Source organism: Chiloscyllium plagiosum, unplaced genomic scaffold (genome assembly GCF_037043375.1).
Source record: "Chiloscyllium plagiosum isolate Xiang-an unplaced genomic scaffold, Cpla_swu_hap1 HiC_scaffold_1, whole genome shotgun sequence".
Classification (NCBI taxonomy): Eukaryota; Metazoa; Chordata; class Chondrichthyes; order Orectolobiformes; family Hemiscylliidae; genus Chiloscyllium; species Chiloscyllium plagiosum.
In genome coordinates this window covers 42,921,928-42,934,726 of record NW_028270139.1, presented here as the reverse complement: position 1 = coordinate 42,934,726, position 12,799 = coordinate 42,921,928, and the positions used below count along the sequence as shown (strand labels likewise).

At 40.2% G+C, this 12,799-nt stretch overlaps 1 protein-coding gene across 1 annotated transcript in view; it reads left to right on the top strand.

Moving 5' to 3' along the window:
• LOC122548331 (cytokine-dependent hematopoietic cell linker-like) overlaps nt 1–12,799 on the top strand; it is a 175,258-nt gene that overhangs the window by 152,184 nt on the left and 10,275 nt on the right. Inside the window, exons 15-19 of the mRNA XM_087986506.1 lie at nt 3,634–3,730; nt 4,952–4,980; nt 5,217–5,308; nt 7,396–7,473; nt 7,778–7,933. Coding sequence (XP_087842632.1) covers nt 3,634–3,730; nt 4,952–4,980; nt 5,217–5,308; nt 7,396–7,473; nt 7,778–7,933 — 452 coding nt within the window. The remainder of the gene's footprint in view (nt 1–3,633; nt 3,731–4,951; nt 4,981–5,216; nt 5,309–7,395; nt 7,474–7,777; nt 7,934–12,799) is intronic.

Genomic DNA, 12,799 nt, shown 5'->3' with positions numbered 1-12,799 from the left:
TATAAAGCTAGCAAAAAATCTTGTCAGAGATTCTTGTTTACACTGAAGTAATAAGTCAGGCGTACTGGGACTGCATCTGGAACCACTGCAAAATATTCCAGACAGAATGATGAAATAAGCAGGCCTTTAGGATTACATCTGACAATGTGACTAGATCACTGGGCAAAGACAAATAACTTCCTGTGTTTTCATACAATAACAGAACATCATTCTCCTGCTTAAGTACAAACTACAAACTGTTCATGCCTTTGCAAAGTTTCCTGCTCCCTGTACTCTTGGGCAGGTTCAATAGATGTACCCTGTGTACTGCTAAGTTAAAGATCAATGTGACCACACCTTAAAGCAGAAAGTACTGGAACTTCCTTTATTTCGTTGGTATGTTGGGCTTCCTCATTAGCACTGCCTGCCATACAAAGGTGAGGAATTCTGTTCTCTCTGATCTGGAAGGGTATCACAGGAATCTTGATAAATCAAGAACTGAAGAGTCGAATACCATCAGATCTACTTCTGGTTTACCCTTCCTCCATTCCCGCCGGATGCATCTGCTGGTTAGGAATCGCTGAATGAGAAAGAAGCTCATCTTCATCTCATCCAATTGAAGAGGGTTCATAAGGCTGATAAAATTATTGATCAAAAATATGTCATCCAATCTTCTTGGCATGGAACTTCAGTGGGCAGAGAAAGCCAAGGGAAATCTTCACGAAATATTGCCTAATCTTTTTTTAGATGGAAGCTCATGTTCCTAGAAAGGCCGAGGTAAAGTCTCACAATATAGGACTGAATCATTATCTGGGCACAGCAATTCCTCACAGAATGAAATGGAGTCACCATCTCAATTTGGAATCTCTCCAACCTGGGCTGCAAGGTCAAGCAGCTACTTTCTACGCTACAAGCTAATACTGTCACTAGCCCAGTTAGATACTTCTCCTATAAATCTCTAGTTTGTGGTTGTCCATATTTTACACTGTGCCTGAGGCTGTTAGCTTCTTATCCTTAAATGAGTTTTATCCATTCATGATGCATTGCTATACTTTTTTTATATCTGTATAATGGAGACTAATAAATACAGGTCTTTCATGTAGTTGTTCTGTTCTTTACATGATTCTCTTGGTCTGATGTCTTCTCTCAGTCTTAGCTACTGACGTCAGTCACATCAACAACTACATCTTTGTTTGCATATTTCATTCTACTACAACCTCTGAAGAAGACTTAGATGGACACATACTTGACAACTCAAAAATAATTTGCTCATAAAAAAATGATAAACAGGTTCCTTAGTAACTTTGCCATTATATATTGGTTTGTTTCAAAATGACCTTTCACTGGAAGGATTTGGTCTCCCAGAAATGGTCCACACTGTTGATGGTTGAATGTATACAGTGTTAAGCCGATTTAAACTGACAGGGATCATAGTAACAACCACTTCTGAATAGATTGAGAAAAGAATGAAAACTCTTGACTTTCAATACAACTAACTAATAATCCTGGTCTACCTGATCCTTTTGGGTTGTAGGGCAAATATTTTGTAGAGAATGTTGGCTTCACTTGGCCAAGAAGTATGTAAATTCCATGTCACCTGCTTTCTCCCTCGCTTGCTGAACTTTCCTGGAGGTGGTCTATGTATTATACTTTTAAAATACAACTTCACTTTTCAAACCTCCTGACAGTGGTCTGATTTGCCACAATGAAGGCATCATGTGCCCTCTGTTTGTCAATATTGTTGCCTATAATGCCAGCACTTCAAACTGGCAGTTCCCACCTTTTCCTCAATTTGGCAGCTTTCTTTGGGCCTAACTCACTGACAAGCACTGACAAGGTCCTCCACTTTGCATAGCGTCACCACCTGGCATGATGCTGCGTGTTCAGCCTGTCTCATAACGCTTTTTAAATACCAGACAATGCCTTGACTGCAATAATCTCACAAGATGGCGAAGGTGGAAGGGCAGGAAGTGTTCGGGTTCCTGGGCCTGTCTGCTCCATCTCACATGACCAACCTATATTCTTTTTTTAATTTTATTTTCTTCATTTAACTTTCGAAACAAGTTCATCTTTTCCTCCTTCTGTGGCTGTGTTGGTGGAGAGAGGTTGTGTGGAGCTGTTGAGTAGTGGATCCAGTCCATTCCTCATGGTCATGGCAGTCACAAATTGAGCAATGGCTCCAGCATCAATGAATTAGGCTCCGTGTTTTGGTGACATCTGCAACAGCGACAGATTGAATGATCCCTCGGTCCTCAGGAGTTAACTTGGACAGTGTCTAGGTCCTCAGGAGTTGGGACAGTCTCCTGGTCTATGGCAGTGGCTGGAGTATGGGTGGCGATGAGGCACCTTTGGCAGAGATAACGTTCTGGGTCCAGTCAGTGGTGCTGGGGGCTGCCTAATGCTTCCTCCTGGGTGTTGCAGCCTCAGGGACAGGTTGGCAGCTGGTAGTGGCATCTGTAGCCACTTCGGAAATCACGTATTGAACAAACCTAGATTGCAGTTAAATCTATAATCAGTTAGAATGGGGATGCAGGTTTCGATTCATAAACAAGTAAATCCCAGAACTTCTTTCAAGTGACATTCCAATGCATTGTCTAAGCTGTCACCTTTTATTTATAAACCTTAAGTTATCTCACTAATGTGGCTTGAAAGAAGCTCTTGGATTTACATATTAATGAATTGAAACCTGCAATCCATTCTAAGTGATTAAAGACTTAACAGCAGTCTAGGTTCGTACAATACATCGCATCAGTTGTATGACACTTTGATCTTTTACTGTAAATTCTGTGTCCTATGATCCTGCCCCATTCGCTACCTGACGAAGGAGCAGTGCTCAAAAAGCCAGTACTTCCAAATAAACCTGTTGGACTATAATTTGGTGTTGAGTGCTTTTTAACATAAAAGTTCAGAAATTCTTCCTCATTTACCATACGTCATTGAAGGTCAATGCTTTTTTAAATTTGCATTTGCTTTTTAGTTTTGAAACAGAGATTGCTCCATCTAGTGGACTCCCAGAGAATTGAAAAGTATAGCCACTTTGCAGTAAATTACAAAGTATCTTGAATGAAGATGTGTGAGGCTCCACTGCAAAACCGTCTTAGTCACTGTCTCTCGCTACCTTTATCAATACTCACACGTTAATTATGCAACTGGTAGTTATGGAAGATAAGGGAAATTGCATAGGGATAAAATTTGTCCACAAGTTGTAAAGAGGTAGATTGGGGAACAAATGTTTTGGTAAGATTTTACAGATTGTTATCACAGAAAATGGTTAGATTCTGTCCAATGGCAAAATAAGGTGCCGAATAAAGGCAAGGCATTTGCCAGGCAAGAAGAGAGCAGAATTTAAAAATAATCGTTATTGTCAACGCACAGTTTAATGGCAGTAATTGATTACAAAGCAAGATGGACATTTAGCGGAAGGAACCTTCCAGCTGCCCATTTCCGAACTGAAAAATTGTACTCGGATCAGGAGGAAACAGATGAATTTGAAAATCAATCTTTTTTTAAAAAGTTTATAAATTGCTCCTTTACTTCACACAACATGCAAAGCAGGTTCGAAGATTACCAATAAATACAGAAGTGTATAAACAAATTGAGAATGTTATATTCACAATTCCTCAGGTGTCTATTACTTTAAAACTACTTCTCCAGGTACTGCGTTCCGAAGGTCACGTGACATTCTTCTCCCAGTGAGCAAGCAACAATCGATGCTGTTTAGACCCATTTCCAAAAGCCTGCCACCAGAAAGGTACATCTGAATATTTAGTCATGAACCTGTCTTGCCTTTAAGTTGTTTTGCAATCTAGGGTAGAGATTGGTATGTCTTGCCTTTGTTTCTCTGCTGTAAAACAGATGTCAAGCGTATCATTTTCAATTTTAAAGCAAAGCACGGTGGAATCTAGAAATATGAAGCAAACACAGAGAATGCTAGAGAAACTCGACAGGTTTGCAGAGAGAACAGAGTTAATGTTTCAAGTCCAATATGACTCCTCTTTAAAACTGAATTAGTTCTAAACTGAACTACAAAAACAGGGATTAGTTTCAATTTCACATGAAGTATGAGGCAGGCTATGTGTCTGCTGCCATTGTCCTACTGTTTAGAGCTTATTGTGGGTTTGGAAGGTAGGTACTGCCTAAGGATTTTTGGTGAATTTCTGTAGTGCATTTTGTTGCTTCTTGAGTGTTGTTGGTGCTGCATCCACACAGGCAAATGGGGAGTGTACCATCATACTTCTGACTTGTGCCTTGTAGATGATGCATAGTCCTTGGGGAGTCAGGATCTATGTTATTTGCCGCAATATTACAAGCTTGTGACCTGCCCTTGTGCATTGTGTTTACATGTTGAGTCCAATAGAGTTTCCAGTCAGTGGTAACCCAAGGGTGTTGGTCATGCGGGTTTCAATGATGGTAACACTATCTGCAGACCTCACTTTCTCCTCACACTATTGAAATGTCAAGGGGTGGTGATTAGATTGCCTCTTTTTGGAGATGGTCATTGCCTGGCATTTATGAAGATCAAATGTGACTTGGCACTTGTCCACCCAACCCTGGATATTGTCCAGATCTTGTTGCATTTCAACATGGATTGCTGTAGTATCTGATGTGTTGTAAATTGTGCAATAGTGGACATTAAATAATCCTCTCATGTCAGGAGTCAACCTAGTGAACTGCACTTAGTCAGAGACAGGAAATCTTTCCTCAGATTTGGACAGCAAAGCTCTATACAGAATCTGGAAGTTGTCTTACTTGTAAAAATTCTGCCAATAGCTTAATAGTGATTTTAGTAGCAAATTCTGGTGTTGGCAATTTCAATTCATTTCTGATCCTTATTACAGAAATATCTACCTCATAATTAAAGACAGTGCTGGATTTGTAGCAAACTTTCATAATGAGGCTCATAATTAATATTAATGATATAAAAGATCTCTCACTTTTTCCTTGTCCCTAACGCATATTTCTTCTGCTCTAGCTCTCTACATCAAACGTCACAGATACCAGGTACTTATCTGCATTTGTCAGTGATTAAATATTTACTGTTTATTGAATCCAATATAGGTTTCAGAAATTACATTCAGTCTGAAGCCATATGGAACACATTTTGTATGGTTCTCTTTCTGATTATCAAGTAAAGATTAGATACAAATCCATTTCAAAAATATGAGAATTAGTTTTTAATTATATTAGATATAAATTAAAATTAAACTCATATTTATTACAAAAACTTTTTTCTTCAGAAATGATATTCCAAGATCTGTTCACAAGACCAAAACCTCAGGCTAGTCCTGATCTACAAAAACCCAAACTATTATCCAGTCCTGCTGCAAAGGTAGAGTAAAATATTTAAATTGATTTAGATTCAAATTTAGCAATAATTGGGAGTTGTTTTATTTTTGTATCTGCATGATTTGTATTCCTACACCAGCTATTCCAATATGTGTGTACAGAGGTAATACTACAGTCCAAATTTAAGAATTAAATCTATTTGTAAATGAAATTAATTGGTAGAAAGACAAGATGGGACACACTGAGGAGCAGAATCAAATGTCCTTCCCCTGGTGCACTTGGGAGTGGGGAGGCATTTAGTCAGGTTGCATCTCGCCACCTTCCTCTCTCCACCTTGATTAGGTCCATAGTCAGATGACCTTCTAGCCCTGCCACCATTGAGGCCCTTAACTGACCAATTAATGACTACACAGAGGGCTTGAGTATTGCTCTGTTGGCAGGGCCTCAGCATGTGATACATATGACAAATAAACCCTGGCATGCAGGCTTCCTGAGGCTGAGGTCCCCACTCAAAGCACTCTGTGTGATTGGGGTTGGTGGGGCACTCAGAGACAGACCCATTCCCTTGTTGCTGCCTCGCATAAACCCAGTCCTGTCCCACAAACATCCTCCTGTCATTACTCCGATGTGGCCTGGGCCTCGGGTGGTTGTTGTTCTGCCAGAACCACCTGCTTTGCAGCATCACCATTCAAAGGATTTGCTGAACTTTAGTGCATCAGAAACTCCCTGAGGGCTGGTCCTCAACTCCCAGGATCCTGATCCTAGCCTGAAATACCTGAGCAGCACTTATTACTGGCAGGCCTTTCTGGAAAGATACAAAATGGGTGCCTTGCTGACTGGCATTGCTGGATCAAGAGCTTTCCTATATCTGATCCTGGTGGGTGAGGTTGCTTGGCAAGAGCATGATTTCGTCAGACCGCCTCTGCAGTGTGTACACAGAAATGTTTTCTTTCAATAAAAGACAAGCAATGGTTCCTTCAATGTTGGGAGAATAAATACAGTAAATGTTTGGTGATGATATATACGGAGTAAGAGAGCTTCATCTATCCGTGCTATTCCAGCAAAACAGAAGTACAGAAACAGTAACTCAACTCTTTGTTCATAGCATCCCAATAACAGTCACTGTAAAATGTCCCCCTGTTACATTGTGTGTGTGATCATAGGACAAGCAGAGTGGTGAACTTCAACCTTCCCAGGAAAATGCCACTCCAATGTTTCTTATGAAGATTCAGAAATCAAGAGTGACTACTGGAATGAAACATTCAGGTCTGAGGTTCCACTGCAACCAAACCCAAACTCACATTGTGGTGTTCAAGAAAGTAGAGGAAATAATCAATTTATAACTAACTTATCTAGTTAGTCACATCAGCAGTGCTGTTCAGTGGAATAAATCATTCAAAAAGAGAACAGTCAGACATGAGGACACTATCAGCATGACTCAGTGTATTCAGACTTGCACAGCATGTAACCTACTCATGGATGGTATGTGACCTCACAGTGCCAGGGACCCGGGTTCAATTCCACCCCAGGTGACTGTGTGAAATTTGCTTGTTCACCCTGTGTCTGTGTGAGTTTTTTCAAGATGCACTGGTTTCCTCTCACGGTCCAAAGATGTGCAGATTAGGTGGATTGGTTGTGCTACATTGCCCCATAGTGTTCATAGATAGGTGGAGTAACCATAGTTAATATGAAATGATAGGGTCTGAATGGGATGTTCTTCTGGGTGAACTTGATGGGCCAAATAGCCTTTTTCCACACTTTAGGAATTGAATGGACTGCTTAATGCCAGTGTCAGACCGAGAGTATGGTTTGGTTGTCTTTGGAGCTCTGATATACTGTTAGTGTCTCTACCTGTGAACCAGGTGGCCTGGATTCATAATCCCACCTACTCCAAAGGTATCTCTGAACAGGTTGATGTGGAAAATTTGGTTGGTAATAAAGTACATGCTGGGATGAACTGCAGGTGAATTTGACCTCAAATTTTCCTCTTTATATGGTATTAGAAAGCTTTTTTCAACTGGAACAGATACAAGCAGCTTGATAATATACTTCTTTGTTCTCAATCATTTGAAATGTTATACCTTGTTGCTTAACAGATTGCTCATCATTTACATTCTGAACATTTTGCAGGATTTAGAAGGACAGATATGGTACTTTGGTGCCTGTGACCGTTATAAAATAGAGGAGGCTTTAAGATTACACAATAAGGTAATCAATTCTCATTTACAAAATAATTCCAATGAAATTATTTTGCCACAGGCATCTGAAACGTTACATTCTTACTGAAATCAAATATCTTTCCAATCTAAAGATATTTTCAGAAGCTACCAAAGTTCTCATGTGCTTACCCAATGGAATGCTCTGTTTACATTTTTCTAGAAAGTTATTCTATTCTGAAAATTATTTCTAGATACTCATATTCATGAAGAGTTTGCTATATAGTTAGTCGTAGGCGTAGAGATTTGCATGCTTTATTTCTGATTCAGTGACAGTTTGTTTTCTCTTCACTTAGAATGGCACTTTCCTGGTGAGAGATAGTTCGAAAGGATACCCTGATAAGCCATACGTGTTGGTGGTATATTACAGATTTAAAGTTTACAGCATTCAGATACGATATCTAGAGGACACTAATCAGTATGCTTTGGGCAGTGGGCTCAGAGGACATGACGTAAGTTGTATACTATTTCATTGCTCCAGACTTACGTAGAATATAAACAAAACAATTTTTCTGCCTTTGGTGGACAAAATTAATATTTCTGTGAGTTTTTTAAGTTAGAAATTAAACACACCTTGCAAATTAAGATAAACGTTAATTTTACATTCAGGTGCACACTCCCATCCGAAACATAATGCTGAAATATCTACATTTTGATTTGATTTGTGAGATAGCATGGATCTCAGATGGGCAATATCAAGGAAAATTACTTTCATAAAGGACTTAAGTTTGTGATTATGTAAAGAACTAAAGCATTTTGTTCCAATTATTTCTAGAATAATTAATTTCTTTAGAGGATATTTTCTTCAGTCAATAATCAGGCAATCGGGCAACAATTAAAAAATTGAGTAAACGAAAGCAAAACACTTAGGCGATGCTAGCCCATTAAATGCCAATTGCACGCATGACAAGGAAGAAATGGGTCTTCCCTGAGGTCAAGCTCCTAGAGATGAAAACACAGGGTGCTGCTTTCCAATCAGTTCTTCGGTGTCCAAAAGATGTTTGATAAGGTACCACACACAAAGAAGATAACAGCCCATGATGTTGGAGATAGTATATTATCATGAATAGAGGCTTGTCGAACTAATAGAAGGTAGAAAGTTGGATTAAAGGAGTCTTTTTCACGATGGAAACCTGTAAGTGGTGGAGTGCCATAGGGATCAGTGTTGGGGCCACAATTATTTACAATATATATTAATGACTTGGATGAGGAGAATGAATGTTGTTACAAAGTCAAAAGAGTGTATAGTCACTTTAAGAGAGAGGGGCGCTTTTCTGAGCTAAATGATTGTGACAGTACATCTGTCTGTGACTAGCTGACAAGTGCACAGAGTGCTGCAAATTGATAATATATAACCATTAGCTTGGGGTTGTTTTTTGATGGTAAGGCAATGGATTTGAATTTAACCAATTAATTTAATTCTGGAGATGGTCCACTATTCAAAGGTACCTGTTTGAGGGACTCAGCATGAACAAGGGTGGAGCTACTGACATTCTCATCCCCTCTTCGTCCCCACATTTAATTTGGTATCTCCAGGATACCAAAAATCAATTGAATTCGAATTTGACAACATCAAACCAATGAGAGGGTATGAGTCTTGGTAAAAGGGAGGGCATTTTGAAAATTAGTCAGAGCTAACTGCCTATTGAACATCGAATAGAGGAAGGCACCCTCTGTTAAAGGCACCAAAGAATTTTATACAAAGACTCTGGCAGTGAAACAAAAAACATAGAAGATGGCCCAGGGAGAAAACAGCAGATTTGGAAGCCCAGAAGGAAGGCAGCATAAGAGACTGTGTGAACTTTGACTTAATTTAGTTAATTTAGTGTTTAGTAATTAAGTTATTGGAGTAGCATTTTAATAGAGATGGGGTCAGAGAGTGATTAATTAAGTAAAAGGGGTTAATCAGTTTTTGTTCAGTGTTCACTGTTAGAGTTAGGAAAATAAATTGAATATTTTTCTTTAAACAGTGGAAATCTTTCACTCACTCACACTTGTAGCAGATTATGAGGCGAGGCGAGCTTTTCTGGTGCTGGTTTTAATTAGCAGAGGGGTTCGACCGCCACATCATCATATTGTATTTTCGCCAAATTTGTGGATGTCACAAAAAATAACTGGGAAGGCAAGTGGTAAGGGTGATACAAAGAGTCTGCAGAGGAACATAGACAGATTAAGTGAGAGGGAGAAATTTTGGCAGGTGGAATATAATGTGTAAAAGTATGAGATTATACACGTCGGCAGGAAGAATAGAGAAGTTGAATATTATTTACTTGGAGGAAGACTGCAAGAGGCTGCAGAACCGGGTGATCTGGGATTTTTTGTGCATGAATCATGGAAAACTTGCTTTCAAGTTCAGTGGATAATAGGCAAGGCAGATAGTCTATATGCCTTTATTTCAAAGAAAATGGAGTATAAGAATAGGGATGTTTTGCTAAAACTATACAAGGCACGAGTTAGGCCACACCCTTGGAATACTGTGAATAGTTTTGGTCCCATATTGAAGGAAAGATAAACTTACATTAGAAGCAGCCCAAAGAATTGTTGTAAATTGTTTCTGGGTATGGAATAATTTTCTTATGAGGAGTGGTTGAATAGATTTGGCTTGTTTCGAGAAATGAGAGGAGACTTTGTTGAAACTTATAATATTATTTTGGAATTTGACAGGGCAGATGCAGAGAGGTTGTTTCCCCTTGTGGGAGAGTCTTGAACCAGAGAGCATAATTTCAGAATATGGGGTAATCCATTTAACACAGAGATTAGAAGAAAATGTTTTCTCTAACTGTCATCTATCTGTGGAATTCTTTACCACAGAAGGCTATGGAAGCTAAATTATTAAGAGTATTCAAGGCTGAGGGAGACAGATTTTTAATCAGGAAGGAATCAAGCATTATAAATCAGGAAAGATATGTTGAGGATTATCAGATTAGCAGTGATCTAATTGGATGGTGGAACACACTTGATGGGTTAAATGCTTCTACATATTATAGTCTTATGTTCAGCAGAGCCACGAGGGAGGCTGTGGCTGCTGCCAGAAATGCAATTACTTGAGATTTAGGATTATCGTGGAGGTTCAGGCTAGGGAGAGGTTCACACGTTGAGATATATGGAAGAGGAGACAACAATGCCTGTCAGCAGCTCCACCCTTGTTCACGCTGGGTCCATCAAACAGGTACCTTTGAATAATAGACCATCTCTATCCTCACCTTCCCCACCAGAAACCCACCGGCAACTTCAATACATTTTGCTTTTCAGACTTCCTGATGGCAAGCCCCCCACTGTCTGTTGTATTAATAATGGCAGTGGTGGAATGATGCGCCTAAGTGCATATTTATTTCCAACATAAAAATCTTAATTTCAGGCAGGGGAGAAATGAATACCCTCCATGAGTTGAATCCAGGCAGAGAAGGAAAAGCATATTCCCCTCCTATCACCCTTCCATCTCCAAACCTAACACAGGGAGGGCATTAAATTCCACCTAAACTTATGTTGTGTCAGATGACCAAACAATTGGTCAAAGAGGTGGAAACCTAGGACAGCAGCAGAGATGTGTAGGGAGGGACTCACAGAGTTTGGAGGAAACACTGTCATGAATAGTAGAATAGTAATAATTGGGAATATGCAAGAGGTCAGACATTAGAAGAGTGCTGATATTTTGGAGGGTTGTGGGCTTGGAGGAGATTGCAGAAGGAGCAAGGACAAGGCCATGGATGGAATTCAAAACAGGTATTAGAATTATGAAACCAAGATGCAGCCTGATCAGGAACTAATTTAGGCCAGCAATCACAGGTGTGATCGGAGAATAGAGCTTTCTGCAAAGTCAAGGCATGGCCATCAGAGTTTTGGCTGATCTTTAGTTTACAGTGAATAGAATCAAAGAGGCCAGCGAAGTGTGCATTGGAATACTTGAGTCTAGCATTAATGAAGAAATGCATGAAGGTTTCAGAAACAAGTGAGTTGACACAACACTGAACAATTGTACAAAAGTGGAACTAGACGGTCTTAGACTTGGCAAGAATATGAGGTTCAAAGCTCACTTCAGAATCAAATATGATGCCAACATTGCAATTGGACCGGCTTAATCTGAAACCATTGACAGGGAAGCATGGAGTTGACCGGCAGGAAATGGAGTTTGGAGCAGGGTCTTAAGACAATGGCTTCAGTCATCCCTATATTTAAGAGGACATTTCTGCTCATCTACTATGGATGGCAGATAAACAGCCTCATCATTTACAAATGGTGAAGGGGTCCAGAAATGTGGTGGGAAGGTAGTGCTGGATATCACTAGTATTTATGTGAAAATTAATGCCATGCCTTTGGACGATATTTCCAAGGTGCAGTATGTGGCTGAAAAATAAGGGGGAACCAAGAATTGATCTTTGGGAGATACCAGAGGAAATGGTGTGGGAGGAGAAAGTGAGGACTGCAGATGCTGGAGATCAGAGCTGAAAATGTGTTGCTGGAAAAGCGCAGCAAGTCAGGCAGCATCCAGGGAACAGGAGAATCGACGTTTCGGGCATAAGCCCTTCTTCAGGAATCTCTCCTGAAGAAGGGCTTATGCCCGAAACGTCGATTCTCCTGTTCCCTGGATGCTGCCTGACCTGCTGCGCTTTTCCAGCAACACATTTTCAGAAATGGTGTGGGAGCAAACCAAAAAGTTTTGAATGCAATTCTCTGACTGCAGTTGGATAGATAAGAGGTTGGGAAGGATGAGGAGGACAGTTTATCTTTGCCACTGTGACAAAGAATGTCATTTGTGATTTTGATAAGAGCCACTTTGGTATCTATGGCATTATATAATTGTATGGATTCAAATAGAGAGCTTCGGGAAAGATGGAAATGGATCTAGGAAGAGAAATCACAATCAAGGCAATGCACAGAGCACATGGGATTGGGGGGAAGGAATTTCCTTCAAAATTCCCAAATCACCCAGGGAAACTGACTGATCAGGTGACCAGTCAAAGAAACATCACCTCCAAAATCCAATGGGTGGAAATAATGAGGAGCTGCTGCTCAAATCAATGGACTCTTTCTCTTTCCACGTTACAAGCTGAGCTTATCAGAACTAAATGTGGAAGAGAAGCAACTTGTGAATGAAGCAACCAGGTGAGTGCCAACAGTCAACAAAACCCAAGATAGTGGAGGGTAGAATGGGAAGCAAGAGTCCTGAGCAAGGAATGAGGCCAGGGAGTGAACATGGGAGCCACAGCGGGGAATGAGGCTGCAGAGTGAGGCCACCAAGGCTCAGGTATGAGGCCAGGGACTATGGCTGAGGAGCTGGAGGGAAAGAGAAGCTGCAAAATGGGCAGAAGAAAGTTGCA